The following is a 21,683-nucleotide window of genomic DNA, read 5'->3' as shown; positions in this document are numbered from 1 at the left end:
GAAATGGTTATGAAGTTTAAAGTTTAGATGAAACTAGTGGTGGGATTTTATTTGAGTTAATGGTAGGGTCTGTAAATGATCACATTTTAACTGAAAGCAATATATTAATAAAATAAGTAACATTTTCAATTCAGAAAATGGCCACAAAGCCTTTTTACTGCTAAATTATGATGACATTTACAGTTTCTAACCTTCAACCATCAGACTGGAGTAAATTCAGCTCTCCAGAGTTTCAGGAGCTTCTTTAGAAATGTGGACTGTGGTTGTTGACATTAGCATTAGCTACATGTTTAGCACTGAGATGCTGTTTTAGGCTTAAATAGCTTCACTGACTCCTTTTAGCACAACTTGAACACAACAATAGTCTTTCTCAGCGTCCAATCAGATCGTTTAGAAGCAGAAATTAACCGAGAGAAGCGACTTTGTCCATCACTGCTGCTGGCGGACGCCGCGTCAGATTTACAGAAACGAGCCAAAGCAAAGATTCCAGATGTTATAAGGTTTCAGAAAAATTTAATCAATTGCATTTACATCTTTGACATATTAAAATTAACACGCTACAGCCTTGGCCCTAGCTAAAATTGTAAATTTATAAAAGTTACATTTGTCTTGAGCATTTCCACTGAAGTCACAGTGAAGCTGTTGGGTCCAAACAAGACGGGAAGATGAAGGTCAATCCTTTACTGACGGCTTTGAGTGTCGAGTAAATTGCTCAAATGATACTTATTATTAAAACTGTTAATGTGACTTAAAATATGTATTAAAGGGTAAATAATTTAGAAAGTCAGACTGACTTTAGAGTCATAAGTTGTGACTCAAGTTGACATTAACAGAAAAACTGAGATTCATTTCTCAACAAAATCCTTTTTATTTACTTTTTGGACTTTATGTTTTGCATCGTCTTCCAGATATTTTCTTTTCAAACAGTAACAGATGAGTCATTTCTTCAAAATGCAGACAAATTATGATCCAGAGATTGGTGTAGAAGGAGATTGTTTGTATGTTGCTGAAATCTCTGGGTGTGTAAACAGGTGAAAAGTATTTTAAAAGCAGAAGCTGTGGGCAGATTAGCGGCGCCGCGGCAGATGGACTCTGATGGCGTCAGGCTGGCCAGAAACAGGCTGAAAGGTGCAGTTGCTTTATGAAACGGCTGCTGCAGATGATAAGCTCAGAGCTGAGGATTCATGTCCTACTGCAGGAGTTCAGCTCCAATATGGCAACCTTTAGCTTTTAGCCCATCTGAGAAATCAAACACTGATTACACTGCATTAAAAACCAGAAATAATCAGTATACTTTGTGTGGAGAATGAAACATAAACAGTGCATTGGGGAAAGAAAAAAATCATTTTATTAAAACTGCGGTGATGTGGAGGAAGGTCCATGGAGTAACTGATAAATCCAAAGATTATTTAAATGTGTTTTTATAATAAAGCATCCGGAGCTCCGCATTACCTTTCAGCTTCCTTCAAAGATTAAAGCTGCACTTCGAACTTCCTCACTTCTGAAAAGTCAAGAAAGTCACTAAGTAACCAGACACTGTCAGCGTGGAAATGATGGGAGAAAATCAGAGAAGAGCCATGAGAAATGGCCTAGTTAATGATTTCTGTGCAGAGGGGTCTGTCTGCAGCGGCGCTGGCTGCTGCTTATCTGCAGCTAACAGAACCGTGATGAAACCCGCCCAGAGGCTCCAGGTGGCAACAAACTTCTACTGACAGGTTAGCAGAGGTGGAGCCTCAACAATCTGCTGAGCGTCATTACACGGAGCGCTGCATCAGCAAAACTCAACCCATGAATAGATGCTGCTGGGATATCAGGACCGTCCCTGAATCTGTCTCATCATCTGAACATCCTCAGATCCACCAGATGTCTGCAGGCCGACAGAACTGAACAGAACTGAGCCAAACTGACTGCTTGCTGCTCAGCAGGCTGGGCCCGACGTCGGCTTTAATCCTGACTGAGTGATCAGAACCTGCTGGACCGGCGCCGTCTTCATCTGATCGATTATAAAAACACGTTCTGCCTCGCTGGCGTTGGTTTGAAACGTCGGTTTGTTTCCTATCAGGTCCGATTCGTTGTCACACGGTTCCCTCATAATGTTTGAGAAATTTCAAATGAAGCTGATTCCACTTTTGATTTCACATCAGGAAGTGATAAAAAAAATCTTTTTATTGGGTCATTTGGTGTCAACTGTAAATATATTTAATCATGGAAAACATGGCCAGCTAGTTAGCTTGATTTGGCTAACTGTGCTAATGTGTCGCTGTTGATTTCTACAAAACAACAAACGAAACAAATCTTCCAACAGCTCAATGTTTTATTTCCAACCTCTGACTAAATTACAAAGAGGAGATTTGACTTTGTTCTCAGTTTTATTTGACTTTTTTTTAAAGTTATTTTGTAGAAATGTGTGAAAATGTTACTGTGACTCAGATGAGATCAGATCAGGAAGGTTTTACATCAGACCAGATTAATCATTTCTCTGCTTTGACAGATTATCTCTGGTTATGAAATAATAATGCAGTAACTTTTAATCAGCTTCAGCTGCAGATCTTCACTCATTACGATCAGCTTCAGACTCACTTTAAACCTGAACACACAGATCTACAGTCAGACGCCACAGTGGCCACATATTCTACTAACATAGTAAAATATCTCTCTGCTGCTCTGAGCTAAAACCTTTGAGCCAATCAGAACATTTTCATTGGCTCTGGAAGTTGAAAAGGTTTTGGCAGATATCGGATCTCATTTGGACTTATTTATACTGAGCATGCATGTAGCGACAGTGGAGAGAAAAAAACTCCTCTTTAACAGGAAGAAACCTCCACCAGAACCAGAACCTGGTTCTGGACAAACGACCATCTGCTACGACCGACTGGAGGTTTGAGAAGACAGAACAGAAACAGAATCACTGATCCAGTAGTAAAAAGTTGATATGAGGAGAGAGAGAACGAGTTTCTGAGCCGACGGCTCCCATCAGGAAGGAACCGCAGCCAATCAGAACCAGGCGGAGCGTCTAGGGAGGAACAAACATGAACAGGTAGAATAACAGCAAATAATGCAGGTTGGAGAACAGAGGAAGAAGAAAGTGAGGAAAAGTGGTCAGTTTGTCTTCCAGCAGCATAACTGCAGAGAAACGTCAGGAAAAGCCAACAGCTTAATCCTGGAGAAAAAGCTGTTGGAGGCGTCAGAAGACCTGAGCCTGGGGTCAAAGTTCAGCTTCCAGCAGGACAACCAGCCTGAACATCCGGGTTAGAAAAGTTTTTCACTGTTTGGTCACCACTATCAGGAAAGTCGGTCTTCCTTGAAGGAGTGTGTTTGTTCAGAAACTGCGTTCAGATGCATGATTTTTGTCAGAAATCAACCCATCATGAACTTCCTGCTGCGTGTTCTGCCACTTCCTGTTGATGTGACCTTTCTGTGCACTCAGACGTGACTTCTCCTCTCCATCAGACGACTCCAGCCAACTTCTCTCCCAGCAGGCCTTAATAATCTGTCCGTGACCCTGTCACAGCTTCATCAGTTCTCCTCTTTTGGATGGCTTCTGATTCCAAGCAGAAATCCCAGAAGATGCCGTGACTCAGCCATCTACCCGCCAAAAATCAAAGTTCCTCAAATCCCTCCGCTTGCCCATTTTTTCTGCTTCCAAAACCAAATTCAGACCCAAAATGAATCAGCTGCTCATTGTCAGGTAGATGTTACATAGGATGATCACTGCTGGTCTTATTTGTTTCAACTGAACAGCTTCACAGAAAACACACTTTAGATTTTTCATCTTTGCAGAAATAAAACTAGATTATTGCTATAGTTTTATGCAGAGCCTTGCAAAGGTTTGCATGTCCTGAAATTTTTCAGATATTGATACATTTCAATGTATTCTGTGTACTTCTGTGTATTTTATGCTGATTTATGTGACTAGTGCATCATTGTGAAGTGAGAAGTTTCAAATGTATTTTAATAACTCAGTCTGTTCTATGAAGCCTTCAGTGAAACAGGAATCCAGTTGTTCCAGTTGTAATTTCCTGTTTGCTTTGAGAAACAAGTCCAAAAAACCCAGTTCAGAAGCTCAACGTTGCTCTGAACACATCGCCTTGACAGACTGACAGTTAAAACACAAACTCTTCTCCGATGCTTGAAGTGATCACTCAGGGCTCCGTTACCTAAAGCGCCACAGTGAATCCAGATGCCGTCACTTTTCAAAGGAAGCAAATAGAGCAAAAAGACGTCAAACATGAATGAAATTAATAAACACAACTCAAAAAGTTAAATGTTAGGAAAATAAAAGGCAGCAATAGAGAATGTTGTTTTATATTATGACAAAAAATTGGTGCTTTTCATATACTTGCACTGAAAAAAGCAGAGAACATTCATTTATTGAGTTTTCTGTTTGTAAAATCATAAAACAATGTTTGAATACTTAACTTTCTCCATTTTGCAGAAATGCTGTTAATCTCCTTCCTTCTCCTTCGTCACAATGTGGGGCTTGAAAAGTGGGACATGTTTCATTTCATCAAACTGAAATCTGATGGGAACCTTTGGCACAAACAGCAGATGGTTTGATTATGAAAGCATTTTCTTTACGATACGTCACTTTACCAAAGTTGAATGGTTGTAAAGTTGCTCCAAGTGTCTGCTTATCTCACTTCTGTGTTTGTACTTGAGGCGAAGAAAGTGTAATTAAACTCGCTGCATTGTTTTGCAGTGTTTCACAAGTCAACAGTGTTTATGCTGTGACATTACCTGGAGCAGCCAGTGGCAATGCAAACACAAACCTACTCACACTCGTTTGACTGAGTGCAGCCTGTGGCTGTTGCCGTTGACAAGCCGCCCGACAGATCCGGATTCAAATTTAATGATCTGTTGTTTTTCCTCTTTTCATTTCACTCCCACTGCTTCCCTTCCCAGCATTATTCCAAGTAAAAAGTTTGTGGATCCAGCAGTGAGACCACCTGGGACTTCCTCATGAGTTATTCAGCGTAGATGGGAAAGTTTAATGGTGGGATAATTAATCATATACTAAACATAGATGAGGAATTATATTCTTCTTGTGTGAGAACACACCGACCTGACGCTGGATTTTATACTGATGCTTTAAACTCAGCTGGTTCATCTAGACAGGTTTATTTTTTCATATCAGCTCTAGTTTTTAGACCGAAGCCGAGTCAGCAGTTTTTTACAAACATCAAAATGAACCAAATATTAAAAAATAGCAGATTTATGAAAAGTATCAGTATCTGCTTTCAGATGTAAATTAAATTTCTTTTGCATTCTTTAAGATAATATAGCGTAAAGTTCTGGTTGCAATACTAGTGGAAGAATGACCTTCTTGTCATTTAAGACTTTTATAGTCTATGTAATAAAAAGAAGACAATAATTACTCCAATCAAATAAATGTTTGTAATATTGAGGTTCAGGTTTTGTTTCCATTAGAGGCTGAAGGGAATTTCTGCTGCTCTTAAGGAAGATGGAGAATATTCTAACCATGATGAAAACTGTGAGACTTTCCTCTGGAAAAAGATCCGCAGGATGAGCCATAAAACGTTTTATCGACTGAAACATTCCAGTCAGAATCAGAACCACCATCATGGTGGAATAACCTGCAGTTTCTCCTCCTTCCTTCGTTTTTTCCTTTTGTTTTACGGGGCTGAAACGGAACCTGATCAATAACCAATAAGGCTTTGTGATGCTCATATGCACCGCAGCGGATAGACGCTAACAGCTAGCTATAAATCGGTTGAATCACCTAAACGGCTCCTTGATTCGCACTCTGTTAGTTTATTGACCTTTTCTCTCACTGAGTTCAAAGGTCACGGCAGATTGTGATTTTTCTAAATGGTGTTTATAATTCTGGAGTGAATTTAAATGATGCAAAAATTATTTAGTACTTTAATAATGTCTTTACTGCAGTCCAGACCTCCCATAAGTGCTGTTGTAGGATTCATAAATACTTTGTGAAATATTTTATTTTATTTAATTACTTATAATTATTGTGATGTGGAATTAGTCCAGTTTTTATCGTCTGTTGAACTTTCAGAAATTTCAGTGGCTGCATGTTTAGGAACAAATGAACATTATTTTTCTGCTTTCTCGCTTTCTGTTGGCTTTCGCACCACACGCACTCCGGTTGCCGTGGTAACTGACTGATAACAGCTCCACTAGCTGCCAGAGCAGAGTTTACGTTAAAGTACATCAGAAAAAACACCAAAGGACACAGAAACATTTCCTGAGAAGAATTGATGTTTTCAGGCTGGATGTTTGTTTTTAGTCACAATCAGAGGTCATGTGAGGTCAGCTGATAAAACAGAGGTCATGTGAGGTCAGCTGATCAGACAGAGGTCATGTGAGGTCAGCTGATCAAACAGAGGTCATGTGAGGTCAGCTGATCAGACAGAGGTCATGTGAGGTCAGCTGATCAGACAGAGGTCATGTGAGGTCAGCTGATCAAACAGAGGTCATGTGAGGTCAGCTGATCAAACAGAGGTCATGTGAGGTCAGCTGATAAAACAGAGGTCATGTGAGGTCAGCTGATCAGACAGAGGTCATGTGAGGTCAACTGATCAATCAGCAGCTGCCCTGAAGACGCCTTATGTTAGAATTTACTGAACCGAAACATTTACATCTAACTGACCAGCTTCACAGTTTCTCTACATTTTTTAAATTAGAACTTTTTATGAGCCTGTGAAATGTTCTGCCTTCTCCTCCTCCAGCTGCTGAGGATTAATAGCCAAACATTTTGTCCTTTTCCAGATTCTGTGTGTGATTGTCTTATTTTCTGATCTTCCTGACTGAATCTTCGTCTGTCTGCAGAGACGCTAAAGAAGCAGCATTGATACCGACCTTGAACTCTGACTTTGACCGTCCTGTATTATTTTTTTGGATATAAGAAGTTTTAAACAATGAATGTAAATATTTTTACATTTTTTAGCAAATCGTTTTAGATTTAATCTCTGTTTGTCCTCGGAAAATGTCAGCTTAGATAAGAGAACATTTTAAACGTTCTGTAAATCTTTGCATCATCACACTGCAAACAGATAAACTTGGATTGCTTCACTGTAAACTGCGTTGGCAACAGGAACTGATTTTCTCCTTCACTCGTACAGTTTTGTAAGTTTTTGCTGCAGGCGTGTGGAGAGTCATGCATGTCTTCTCGTATTACAGCTGATATGTTGCTGCATTGTTTCTCTGATGTGGCTCAGACCTTCCTTTGGTCTGAAGTTGTGCAGGCTGCTTGGTATATTTAGTTTTTATTAGACCATTTAGATGGAAGTATTGGCCTGGAAGAGCTGTGTGGGTGGCGGTTTAAAGGGGTTTGCCATCACTTTTAACTCTCCCTGTGGTTTAGTCAGAGCGCAGATGAAACGCCCCCTGACTCAGAGCTGATGCAGGCTGACCAGACAGGGAGGGGGGCAGAGGAGACCAAGGGCTCTCAGGAGCCCACACACTGTTAATGCTGGCTCCATATGCATTGTAATCAGGCCATCCATTTACCTAACCGGGCTTTTCAGCGTGAAGTGAGGGTTACCCTTTGAAAAATGTTTAAAAGGTTTAAACAGACAACAACCTGGTCAAGACAATCAGCGAGTTGAAGCTGGTGCTGCAGTTTGTTACTGAATGTATGGAAGAAAAGGCGTTTTGTTGTTGGTTCCTGCCGTTTATCCGTCTGTCTCAGCCTGCTGGCGGTAATCTGACATGATTCGTGGAGTAGGTCTTTGTCCCCAGCAGCTCTCGGGTTTCAGGCTTTTTGTTGACACACTGATGTTTGCACCTCTGGACAGGAAGCGGTGCAGCTCTCAGCCGCTGTGGGTTAATCTCTGTACGGGGGAAAATCCCTTTAGGCATCCGTGATCTATGACGGCAGGATTACCGTCAGCGTGGAAATAAAAATGTAAAACAAAAAATATTGTTTGTTCGCTGCACATTGCATAATCATCTCACCACATTTTATTCAATATAAATAAATGAATTAATGCTGATTATAGCTGCAGCAGGAAAACTCATGTTTCCCAGTACATGAGTTTCTAATGAGGCTGAAGGCATAAAATTCACATCAAATATGAGCAACAAGCCTCAGAGAAATCCAAACCAATTAGTCCATAAATTAGTGAAATAAAGTTAAACGATACCAGAAAGTTTTATTAACTTGCTGAGTGAAATGTGTTCAGTGGAGAAGCTTCAGGACGTCTGGAGAAACCAGACTCCTGTTGGGCTTTCACCAGTTCCTCCCGCAAACTGACTTTAAGTTCTGGAGGTTCTGGAGGTTCTGGATCCTTTTCAGTATCTTGTGTGTTAACAGCAATGGCTGGTATCCACATGTCTCTCAAACGTTGAGGCAGATTCTTGTTTTTTAAGGATTAAATGTGAAACCTTGTTGAATGGTTTTGGGTTTTGGGTCGTTGCGGCGCTGCAGTGAGGTCGGGACCATCATTGAATGGTTTTGGGTTTTGGGTCGTTGCGGCGCTGCAGTGAGGTCGGGACCAGCTGTGAAGCTCTAGCTGAGAACTCTTTGACTTTCCTGGTAATTCCTTTAACTCCTGTTAGAAACGAGCAGCACCGGGTCACATCTGATTTACGCTGAATCCTGTTTGTGATGATGATTGAAGCCACATAGAGCTAGAACATCCAGCATAGAGCTAGAACATCCAGCATAGAGCTAGAACATCCAGCATAGAGCTAGAACATCCAGCATAGAGCTAGAACATCCAGCATAGAGCTAGAACATCCAGCATAGAGCTAGAGCATCCAGAGCTTTAGGAATACATCTGTGACCAAAAAGCTTTTAGCTCTGATCATGACAAACCTGGACTAAACAAACTGACACATTTCAGATGTTTTTTTCTTTCTGCTGGTTTGAAATAATTATTCTTCGTGTCGCTTCGCTTTAATCCACATATCTGAATTTACTGATGTATTGATTTTCTTTGTATATGTGAGTATGTCTGCTATAAATACTAATAAAGGAATATGGCATCTATTCTTCAGTATCAATATTCTAGTGCAACAGTGTTCATATTATATGCATATTTACCACATCTGTTGCACATACTGCTGTGTAATAAATGACAATAGATGTTTTTCCCTCATTTATGATCTAATAGGTCAGCTGTCCTCCGTGTTGCCATGTTGCTTTTGTTTTTTACATGTAGCTGTTAACTTTTGCAACCTCTTAGCGTTAGCTTATCTCCAGAAATGTTGTATTTCTGTAGCCACTAAACGCAGGATTAGCTCTCAGCCGAACAGCTTTCCCTCTGGGATGAATTCAGATCGTTTTGTCTGATGCCGCACTTTGACTCATTCCCAAACCAAGCGTTATCAGGCTGAAAAGGAGAAACAGACTCAATCTACCAAGTTTATCTCTAATTAACACGGATTAACTGAGCTTTAACTTCGCTCTGCAAGCCAAGCAGAAGGATCATTTGTGCATGGAAGGCCATTATTACCCTGAGGCTGTTGCTCTTCTCTTTTAAGGGCTCAGGGTTCCAAAACCCTAAATCATGCCACTATGATGGTGTTGATTTTTTCATGTGGTTGTGTTAATGAATTATGGAGTTTGCCTGCTGAAGCTCAGTTTATGACGAGCGTTCTTTTCATCTGCAGTAACTGTGAAGCTCTGGCTGTTTTAGTTTGAATCCTGATGCGTTCGGCTGCTTATTGTTTTGACTCGTATCCGGGTCACATTGTGTTGCCTGACACTGGATGGGTTTATTAAAGGCGTCCATGTTGTTTCACATGTGCTGAACGTCTCCATAACAGCAGCGCCGCCTCGTCCCTCTCATTAGGACCCACCTGATTACTCACTGATGCTGTTTTCAAAAGGTGGGCTAATTGCACTCTCACATCCTGAGCTAACATGCATGTTAATGTTTTTCTTTTAGAGCAGCAGTTGCACAAATAAACATATTCATTATTTATCATTTTACTGTTTTAATAACCCATATAAGGTTTAACTGTTAAATAGACCAATCTGAACGTTTTATTGCCTTGTTTTGTTTTTGAAATTCATTGTTGACCTGTTGAGATGATAAATGATTTTGTTGCTGTTGCCTCTAATCTAAGCAGTCAGATGAACGTCTGTAGATCCGTGTCTCCTTCATGGTCACAGAAAGTACGAATAATCTTGGCTGCAAAAATGTTTAAACCTCTTAAACTTTTGTTACATTACAACCACAAACTGAAGTCTTCGTGGTTGTGAAGTGGAGAGGGAATAAAATATGATTTTTAAAGATTATTACTGTTAAAAATCTGAAAACAATCTTGTGTTTGTGTTTTTATGCCTGTGAGTGAATCTTTGTTCTGCTGCAGGGGAACAAATCTTCACTTCAGACACCATGTCACCAAATAAACATCCAAATCAAATCATAAATGTTTTTCATGTGAGGATGAAGTCAAAAATACAAATAAAACATTGATGTATTTTTTTAATCTCATGTGAAAATGAATAATGACAAAAGTCGTTTTTAAATTTTTCTATTTTCGATCATCAATTAAAAAGCAGCTGAGCGAACTGGACAGTAAAGATGAATCTTTTAACTCAAAGCATCAACATCCACGACTGTGAAGAAACTTGTATGTTATGAGTTACAACATTCAATTCCCCTTTGGGGTAAATAACTTTTAAATTGAACGTTTTCACTTTCTGGAACTGATTTTTTTTAGTTACCTTCTTTCAATATTCTCTGCTATCTCCTGAGTTAATATTTATTACTGCAAGTTCAGCTGTAAAGAAATTGACTCTCTAAAGTTGGAACAGACGCCGAACCAAGCATGCAGAAAATTCACACCCTGAATCAATACTCATAACGATGCGTTTATTATTTTCCTGCTTATGGTTTTCCCTCATTTCCCATTTTATGCATCCATTATCCAAGTAAAAACACCTAAATTTGCCACTAATTACTTTCCTAAAGGTTGCTGCTGATTGGCTGGTAAAGAAAGCATGATGAGCAGAGCGAGGAGGAGGAACTGGGTTCTGTGCAGCGATCAGAACCGGAGGCCATCAAACGGTGTGAAAACCTTCCAGATGAACGAAGTCGGACGTTTTCAGAGGCTTTTTATTGGCTGATTGCACAAAGACCAGCTTTTTATCTGCATCCTCATCAACACGTAGAAATGAGAATCCAGGGTGTTCAACCTCAGATCAACGCCTTTGTGAAATGTTTACACTTAGTGACCATTTATTTTACACACTAAAGGTGAACAAACTGCAGAACTTACAAAGTCACCCGTAGAAATGAAATGCTTTTGTTTCCAAGTTATTTTAGGTTGTTACTCATTTTCTGTTGCACTTTTATCAGCTTGACCAGTTAACATGCTGTAAGTTTCCACAGCACATATTCAGAAATATACAAATATTCTTAGATTATTCCTAATCATGTAGGTTTAGTAAATATTATCATTTTAAATACAGCAGCATTGCCAAGATGAAGTGAAACAAGCTGACCTCCACCAGAGCAATGCCCACGATTTAGTCAGATATTATATAGATATACTTTAATTGCATAACAATATTTACTCCATTTTTGAGCTGTGGGGATAATTAGTTGGTGAATAATTTGAGGTCTGCGGGTGACCACTCTGCATGGCGGGCAGACAGACGCTGATGGATAATCGGAGCCCTGATTGCTCGGCTCTAATTAAAACCGAATCATTTCTGGGTTCTGCAGAAGTTCTGCTTCGTGGACCAGAGAGGTTCTGCTCAGGATCTCTACCTGCTCCAGAAAACGCTCCTTGATCCTGTCTGGACTCGGAGGGAGGAATTCACAGCAGAACCAGAGATCCTTATTTCTGGTCCTACCAGGAAGTAAAACAACAAATTAATGGAGATAAATGTCAGACATTCCTTCTGGAACAGCTTCATTCTCACAGTAATTTAACTAATGAACCCCTGAACTTTCACTGTGAAATAATAATTGTTTTCCATGTTTTGAACTCACAACATAATTTGATCTGTTTGTAGTTATTATCAGCAGACCTTTAAAAAGAAAGAAGAGATGCATATTTTAAATAAATGGTGTTTACATCAATATTATAACTAAAATGAGGCATTTTTTTTGCAGAAATCATAAACCATGAAATAAATCTGAAGACTATTCAATTAGCATGCATATTCATCATGATGGCACTGTTAAAGTTTTCTTAGACATCTATCTTTAATTATCTTCGTCACATATTTTCATTTGTACAACCCAGAATATCCAAGGCAGGGAATTCAGAAACATCCAGAAGTTTTCTTTTGTTTGGAGGCTGAACCAAAAATACCACAAGAAAAAACTAAAGTAGCTCCAAATGAAGCAAAACGAGACAAGAGGAATATTTCTAGATCCTGTTCTAGCTCATGTGAGGACGCTGTAAAAATCTTTTGTCACATTAAAATAAAAACAAAAACTTCAGCGTATGATCTGGAGACTTTATGTGAAAGACAAACCAAAGTAGAGAATATTTACCAAATGTTTCAGGTGAAGACCTGAGGCTGAGGCAGGACGATTATCCTCAACATGCAGCCAAAGATCAGAGGCATGGGTTAGAATGGCCTAGTCAAAGTAGAGTTAAAACTAACTGAGAGTCTATGGGAGAACTAGAAAATGTATGTTTCCAGAAGCTCCTCATGTAATCTGAATTTAGTTGTGGTTGTTTGATTTTGGGGCAGAATTGAAAAAGAAAGTTCAGGAAAAAAAGAACGACTCCAAAAAACCAGCTGGTGAATTTGTAGCGTTTTGCTGACTAGAACTGCACACCACACTTTTCAGATTTGTATTTGTAATCATGTAACATCCATGAATCATTGTCTTTCATCTTCACAGTTGCTCACTACTTCCTGATGAAATGTTTGAAACGCTGCAGAACTTCTTTCTGTTCTGAAGTGACTGTTGCATGATGGGAGTTTTTTATTTTAAAATAACCGAGATCATTTCCAGCCTGAGACCCAAACATGAAAAAATATTTAGATCTAACTATTTCTGATCGCCCACCTGAGGAGTTTCTCTCCAGGTCAAAGTATTTAAGGAAAAGAACAAACAGTTGGAGATTTCTTCATAACTTTCACTAACGGAGTCAACAGGTCAGAGCTTCGCTCTGCTGGATTCGTCTGACTACAAACGTCGGAAACAAACTTTTCAAACTCAATGATCCTTTAGCTGACCAATAAAAACATATCAGCTGTTTAGAATCTGGAAAACAGCAATAAATGTAAAACGGCCGTTAATGATTTATACAAAAATATTTGTAATGTGAAAATAAAAAAATGAGTGTTTATAAACTGAGGATGTGCAAAGATGTTGTGACTGAGACGTTTCCAGTGCAGCTGGCTGTGCTAACGCAGTCAGCTGACTGACTGCGTTAGCAGGATGACGGCGTTGCACCGATGACCTCAGTCGCTGTTTCTGGTTCTGCTGAACTGGACATGAAGGACGACAGAAACCCAGATGTGACTCTGCAGCCTTTTCTCACTGCGCCTCATATCTGCCTCTTTTTATTAAACCATGAATGTTTGAGGAATTTGTATTGTGGTCTGAATCAAAGCTTTTTACATTTCTCATACCTTGAAAAGCTCCTGAATTTACGCAGGAAGAACCTCGTCATGTTGGAGGTCTAATCGAGTTGGAAAAGCTTTGGGAAAAAGTTCCAGTAGTTTAGTTTAGTTTGAATTATTTAGCAGCTCAAAACCAAAAGCCAGAAGTTAGAAATGAGTCTAGAGAATCAGACTGAGTCTTATTCTGTGTCATTTACGTTGTTTTTGCAGGAAGTTCCAACTTGATTTGGTATTTAAGAACCTTTTTCTGGTCTTTGTGTTTTTTGCAGAACCGTGACAGAACGGTGGACTGTCTGAACAAAGTCATGCTGCACGCGGTCGTCTCCTGCTGGCAGCCATTCCTTGGACTGGTACTAGTGGCTGCCTTTGTGGGCTCTTCTTTAGGATGTCCCTCACGCTGCGAGTGCTCGGCCCAGACCAAGGCCGTCGTCTGTCACCGCAAGCGAATGCCCACCATCCCAGACGGCATCCCGACCGAGACCAGGATCCTGGACCTGAGTAAAAACAAGCTGACAATGATCAACCCTGATGACTTTATTAACTTCCCTGGTCTGGAGGAACTGGACCTCAGTGGGAATCTGATCAGCTACGTCGAGCCTGGAGCTTTTAACGCCTTGTTTAACATGCACTCACTCAGCCTAAAGAGCAACCGCATCAAGCTCATCCCTCTGGGGGTTTTCACAGCCCTGACAAATCTAACCCAACTGGATATCAGTGACAACAAGATCGTCATTCTTTTGGATTATATGTTCCAGGATTTACATAATCTGAGGTCTTTGGAAGTGGGAGACAATGACCTGGTTTATATTTCTCACCGTGCGTTCAGTGGACTCCTGAGCCTGGAGGAATTAACTTTAGAACGATGCAACCTTACAGTTGTACCCACCGAGGCGCTCTCTCACCTGCACAACCTGGTCAGCCTTCATCTCCGTTACCTCAGCATTAGCACTTTGCATCCGTACTCCTTCAAAAAGCTGTTCCGGTTGCGGCATTTAGAAATCGATAACTGGCCTTCACTGGACCACGTGCCAGTGAATACCCTGCATGGCCTGAACCTGACCACATTGTTCATAACCAACACCAACTTATCCTCCTTCCCTTACCAAGCCCTGAAGCACCTGCCCTACCTGACCCACCTCAACCTGTCCTTCAACCGGATCCGCCACATCGAAGGAGGGATGCTGATGGAGCTGGTTCGGTTGCGAGAGTTGCATCTAGTGGGAGCTCAGCTGACCACCATCGATCTGTACGCCTTTCAAGGCCTACGGGGTCTCAAGGTGCTCAACGTCTCCCACAACCGCCTGGACACCCTGGAAAAGGGCGTGTTCCAGTCCCCCGAGGCTCTGGAGGTCCTTCTGATCAACAACAACCCCTTGGTGTGTGACTGTCGTCTCATGTGGATCCTGCAGAAAAAGCACTCCATTTTGTTTGGAGACTCGCAGCCAGAATGCAGCACACCCGAGGGGATCCGTGGTCGGCCTTTCAAGGAGTTCAAGGAGGCGCTCCTGTCTTACTACGTAACGTGCACCAAGCCAAAAATCCGCGAGAATAAAACCCAAACAATTACTGTGGACGAGGGCCAGCAGGCAATGCTGCGCTGCAGCGCCGAAGGGACGCCGAGGCCGAGCCTGTCGTGGCTGTCCCCACGTCGACGAGTACTGACGAGTCGGAACCACGGACGACTGACGGTGCACAACAATGGCACATTAGAGATCAAGTCTGCAGAGATACAAGACAGTGGCGTGTACCTCTGCCTGGCCTCCAACACTGCTGGAAATGACACCCTGATGGCTTCATTAGCGGTGAAAAGTCTGGGGTCGCTGTACGCCAACAGGACCCAGCATTACACAGACCCTAACAACGGCACTGCCAACGAAACGGCCAACATTTCCCTTGGTCTGGACCTGAAGACTATTTTAGTGTCCACCGCTATGGGCTGCTTCACCTTCCTGGGAGTGGTCTTGTTTTGCTTCCTGCTCCTTTTCGTGTGGAGCAGAGGAAAAGGAAAACATAAAAACAACATCGATGTGGAATATGTACCTCGGTCAAAGTCCAACGGTACTAATGTCGATTCAGCAGAGGGACAGGCTGGTCCGCGGCGTTTTAACATGAAAATGATGTAAGTTATAAATACATATATAGAAGCAAGACGGAAGAGGACGGGATTGTGGACACAGCTGGAGTATAAAGTATTTTTTTGAAAATAGAATGACAGAATGAAAGTGGTTGTGAAACTTTTTAGACTATCTAGCATAAAGGGACATTCTGTAAATCACTGGATTGATGCCGAGATTCAGCAGCGAAAAGCACATTACACGTCTTACATAACTGCCAGCTGGCGACTTCTCAGAAGAGGCATGGAAACAGTTGTTGCCATGGGGACCTAAAGGCAAAAGGTGTCATGTATTAACTTTTTGAAATTTGTATGTACAAAAAGAAGCCCTTAGTTTTGGGTTGACTACAGACTCGTCTACACAATGTACAGTATGAATTTGTATCTAAGCTATTAACCTACTTTGTTTAGTCCTGCGCCATGCTTATTCACTGAACAATGAAAGACACCATGAGTTCTTCTGTTCAGTATGTTTACTGAATGCTTCATTATGTACCTGTGTGGATATTCATTCAACAGAACTATTCATAGCAATATTCATGGGATACATTAGCCAAAACTGTAACCCCAATGTTCTGCAAGAACGAGTTTCCATTGATTTAGGAAGGGCTTCTCCTCTATGGCTGAGTTTCTGTCCCTGTCCCCCGATTGCCACCTGGATAATATGAAACATATAGAATTTACTAATAATAAATATTTATGGAAAATGTTGATAATTTTGCAAAAGCCAACGCTCTAACACTGTTCAGGACCTAACACGAACCTCTGATCATCCTGAAAACGGCCTAGTCCAGGTCACAAACCACCTTTTTGTCCTATTTTTGTCTTTTTTTACTTTAACTGTATCTTTGCTGGTTGGCTAACTACATGTGTCAATTTTACAAAAGTGACATCTGCATCATTTTCCCCTGTAGAAAATTTGGACTTTGTTGTGGTAGTTCTTCATTTTGTTGTTGAATCATATAGATTGTAAAAACTACAAAAAGTAAAAGTTGAAAAAATGTATGTGAAATAAATGAATATGTATTTGTACCTATGTGTCCAATTATTCCTAATGTTATATTTCTAACATTATGCTGCCTCCAGTTTACGGTTTGTCGTTGCATCATATAGATATCAGATACAGGGTGTGCAATTCTACACAGATTTCAGCCCCAGATTCTCTGTTTTCCTTTGCAGGTTTAATGTATAATAATACTGTTAATGTATAAAGTACTATAAAATGACTTTAAGGTTGTTGGCTGTTTTCCCACCTGATAGTCCAGCAGAGACGGTTTGATTGGGCAACCTGTTCCCCTCCTCACCTGTGGGGGTGCTGCACCAGCAACCACTAAATTAAACCACATGGAAATCTCTGAAGAAGACACAGAGCGCAACTTCCTTCTTTACCAAATGGAAACAGAGGTTGGAGGATTTCTCTTTAGTCTTTGGTAAAAACCTTGAATTCCCCATTAGACTCACGCGTTTGTTTTGGTTGTATTTACCCAGAATGCTCTGCGCTGTAGTCCACTTCCTGCTTTTGGAGCGTTCTCCAGTCCACTTGGTGTTCACATATGCATTTGAGTTGCATCAGGGTTCACTTGAACTGAGCCCAGACCAGAGTTTGATTGGTTCACACGTCCCCAAACGAACTGCGGTTTGATTACAGCGGAATAAAGAGAGCTGGTATGAACTCACCCTTAGAGACCAGAGATCTGCATCAGGCCCTAAATTAACCAGAATAAGATGTATAAACACATTAAAACTGTAATCTACTACAAGTATGAGAGGAGTAGTCGCATAAAAATAGCATCGTTCTTAAAATCCAACATGGCGGTGTGATGATCTGGAACTGCACGACCTGAACGGTTTGCAGAACCAAGAATTTTGTTCTTTAACAGAAACATTACAGTCCAGTGATCAGTCTGCAGCATTAAGTGTCGTGACCTGTGTTTTTCTGTGTATTTATTTCGAGTTCTCTGTGTCTGAGTCGCCGTGTTGTCCTGTCTCCCCTTGATTACTCCCAGGTGTGTCTCATTCCCTGATCACCTCCTGTGTATTTAGTGTCACCTGTGTGTCTGTGTCTTTGTCGGGTCCTCGTCTCATTTGGCGTCTGTTCTGCCGTGTGTCAGGTTTGTCCATTCGTGTTCTCCATTGCTACCTGTATTGAGCCTCAGCTTCCGCTCAGCAGTGCTGCTAGAGATTTGGACTGTGCAATTCTGGATTATTTACATTAAATCATCATTATTCACCTCTACCTGGCTCTCCAAGCGTTCTGCCTCACCATCTGCACCGCAACTCTTGACATTAAGCACAAAGAATGTTGATGAGGACAAAAAAATCTCTGAAATTATGTCACATAACCATCCCACTCAGGAAAATGAACAATTTAAATGCTTCATTAAACACTTCAAAATAATTAATTCTGACATTCAGGTGTAAACATCTTACCAGAACTGCATATTCTAAAGATATATTTTTATTAAATGTAAACAAAAATACTGACTTCCACCTATTATTATTAAATTTAATTGTTTTCATTTCCTCCAAATATTAAGTGATTCACATCACTGGATGAGAGGTCGGTATGTGTAGCCTGGATACATTTCAGAGGGTTAAATGTGAATTACATTTCCATGGAGATATTGGTTTTATGCAGATCTCTTTGTGCTAATTGTGTTTTGATCAGATCTGTGTGTTTCTGTTGCATGTTTAAAGGTGTGACCACAGTGAAGCTGCTGCTCCTCTCATCACCTATTGACTCGTTTGACCATCTCTGTTCTTCTAATTAGGGAGACGATTTTCCAAAGCAGATGGGCGTCTCAGCCTAAAGCGACTAATGCAGTTCCTGTTCAGACTGGACAGTCGTTGGCACAAGCTGCACAGGAAAAACCTCACCAACAGACTTATCACTGTAATTATTCACAACCAATCAAAGGGGTCATTTACTTCAGTCATCAAGATGGAAATTATGCCGTTTCTGAAAGGTCAGACACCCTTCAGAACTTTTAATCACATGAATAATCAAGCATAGAGCTGGGAAACTGGAAATCTGCACTTGTTTTTCTCCTTTGCAGTTATCACCAATGGAAACCATCAGTGAGTAAACATCGTAAAGTATGAAGCTGTGTCACATCTGCAGTTTAATCCGGCGGACTGCTGCTGAGTTCCTAACTGAGAAAGAAAAAAAGCATCAATAAGAAATAATAAGTTCCTGTATGTGTAATATCACCCGCAGCAGGCTGCGCATTAAATGAAGGTTGAATGGAGAGTTTGATCAAATTGAGACGGCATATTATTCTATAAATCCAAACAATGTACAGACGCAAAAATATGCAGCAGCATCACTGAGTCGACACAAATACTAAAGAAAAAACCTGAACTCAGCGGTGATGGTGAATCTACTGGGCCTTTAAACATATTCACTGATCTGGACCTTTTTCACAGACAGAAACATCACAGAAAACCAACAAAATAACTATTTAAAAAGGTAACATAAAATAAAAATCCATAATGAAAGTAAACATATTTTTGTTTGGCCTCAGAGGAAATAACTGAACTGCTGCATCTGCATTTTCCTCCGCCTCCTCCACACTTTTAAACCACCAACACTGAAATCATTTCATCCTCAATTTAAAGTTAGTTTATGATTCTATGTTTTATCATCGTTTTCACCGGTGGTGTTGCATGTTCAGAACTTCAGCATTAAGAGAACGATGAAGAAACATCCAGCTTCAAAGCCAGAGACTTCCTCAGAACCGTCTCACCTGAGAACCAGAACCGAAACCAGTCATGTTTTCAGAGTAAAGGAAAGTTTTCATTTCCTCTGCAGATCAAGGTCTGAAAGTCTGGAGAAAGAGCAGAGTGGGCCAGGATCCAGAGTGAAGTTTCCACGGTCTGTGATGATTTGGTACTATCGCCATGGCAACACCAGCAACCTTATCTGACCTGAGCCCAAATTGAGAATCTATTGGAAGATGAGAGACACCAGAACCAACAAAGACATCAAACCTCAGCAGAACCACAGGCTGACCTCCGTGTCACGCCGCACTGATGCAGTAATTCGTGCAACAGGAAACCCAGTGCAGGACATGGATGGAAAATCCTATTTTATTGGTCTGATTTAATGTTTGTGTTAGTGACAAACTACTGCAACCAAAATAAAGGCCCTAATTCTGTGTGAAATAAATCCATGTCATCTGTGAAATTGCAGCTGTTTCAGTTTTTCCATTCTGTGCAAAAACTGACCGGATTTCAGCAGGAAGCTGAAGCTGCTGTGAATTCTCAGAGCGCCATGTTTTAACGGAGTGAAGGATATGAGGCGATGTGTCCCACTGAAGCTCTTGAACACGGAGCTCTGGGTGGATGAACGCGTCAATAAGCTGTTTCTTGTGAGAAAAAAGGTCAGCTGAGGATGAGGAGGGCTTATGTTGACCACTGCAGTCGGTGTGAATACACATATCTGCAAAACAACTCCAAGGAATCCGGAAAAAAACATGCGCTTGTTAGAACTGATGTAGTTCTGAAATTACACGCTACGCTTTTGAATAGATTTTCAAGCCCTTCAGGCTACAGACTGTAGCACACAGAATATAGAATATGGTAAAAACCTGCAAATCATCTGAGAGGAAGAGGGAGAGCCGGTGGTTTGACTGGTCCCAGTTCCAGCCCAGCTCTGTGCTTTCATTAGGCTCCCCAGTGGCTCTCCCTCTGCCAAATGAGCTCCCATGTGAACCGACTCCACTTCCAACCTGACATCCAAAAGCTGCGTCTGTCTGCAGGACGAGCACATGCATGTGCTGCTGTGCACCTCCGCTAACCTGCTCTGGAGAACGCTAACTCTGTTAGCGAGTTAGCAGAACGCTAACTCTGTTTAACTCTGTTTAACTCTGTTTAACTCTGTTTAGCGTTCTGCCTTCCTTTGTCTTTCCTCACTGTAAAGATGAAGCTGTGGGCCTGAAAGTTGTTTCCTTCCTTTTAGATGTAAACCTCTCTAATGCTCCAGCCTGCAGTGAAAAATGTCTCCAGGATAATAGAGGGTGAAGCGATATTAGCAACAGAAACCGCCGCATGCTTCACACCCAGCGCTCTCCTGGAAGCCAACAGTCAATATTTCTTTGTTAGTGTGTTGCTGCATTCTGTAATTATGTTTTTGCCCTTTCTCGAATACGCAGTCATGAAAAAACAAAATGAGGAGGAAAAATTGAATTCTTTGCCTATGTAACTGTTTAATGATAAATGGGGCTGAAGAGACAGAAAGTTTCATATTCCACCTCAATGTTTCCTCCTGATAGAAAAAAGTCATCATTTATTTCTGCTTTTGCTGTTGAGGAGGCATCATTCTACATTTGTATAAATTTCTTCTGGGATATTTCATCACTGCAGGTGTATTTTTGGAAGTGTTGCCGCGGCTGAACTCCACACATGAGAGGAAGCGGAGTGGAAACTCTTCCCTCCCACATTGTGAAACCAAGAGTGATTTAAACTCCATCAAGGTTAAGCCCTCAAGAAGAAGACTTACATTTGTACTCATAAATGCTTAAATGTCACCTAAGCTTTCTTCTTCTGGGATTTTCAAAGCGAGGTGTTGAATAGCTAAGCGGTGGTGTTTTCAGCAGCTCCATGCTGGGAGGCGAATCATGTTCTGAAAACGGCTTCATGCAGGAATTAAAGGGACGGATTCAGACAGAACACGGGTCACTCAAAATGCCCTTATCTCATCTCATGCAAAAACTGGTTTAAATTAATTATCATTTTAGGTCACTGTTCTTACCCTGAGGCGACTTACAGCCAGCGCCCCTAAAGGCTGGAGGTGGTACTGCAGTTTTGAACCAGCTCTACTAGATTGAATTAAATCTGGTTATAAAACATCTATAATTAAAAATATAACACCTTTACAGCATGATGTTATTAATCCTTGCTATTAAAAAGAGACTTTGGTTTCCTGATGGTTGTTTTCAGGGAAAGACAAACAACAACGGCGCACCACAGGGATGTGTACTGTCACCCCTCCTCTTCACATCACAGAAATGAAACGGCAACAGATGAATTTTAGATTAGACATGTAAA

General features: G+C 41.0%; 1 protein-coding gene across 5 annotated transcripts in view; it reads left to right on the top strand.

Annotated features, from left to right (window-relative positions):
• The window catches only part of LOC102217803 (leucine-rich repeat and immunoglobulin-like domain-containing nogo receptor-interacting protein 2), a 191,926-nt gene extending 175,263 nt beyond the window's left edge, over window positions 1–16,663 (top strand). For all 5 annotated transcript variants that reach the window (XM_023328109.1, XM_023328108.1, XM_023328111.1 and 2 more), the window contains one exon: window positions 13,792–16,663. In XM_023328109.1, the coding sequence (XP_023183877.1) occupies window positions 13,828–15,645 (1,818 nt within the window). In that variant the 5' untranslated portion in view covers window positions 13,792–13,827 and the 3' untranslated portion in view covers window positions 15,646–16,663. The remainder of the gene's footprint in view (window positions 1–13,791) is intronic.
• Window positions 16,664–21,683: the final 5,020 nt, after the last annotated feature.

The sequence above is a fragment of the Xiphophorus maculatus genome, chromosome 23 (assembly GCF_002775205.1).
Source record: "Xiphophorus maculatus strain JP 163 A chromosome 23, X_maculatus-5.0-male, whole genome shotgun sequence".
Taxonomy (NCBI): Eukaryota; Metazoa; Chordata; class Actinopteri; order Cyprinodontiformes; family Poeciliidae; genus Xiphophorus; species Xiphophorus maculatus.
The sequence above is the reverse complement of the archived record's forward strand: the minus strand, read 5'-3'. Positions and strand labels throughout refer to the sequence as shown.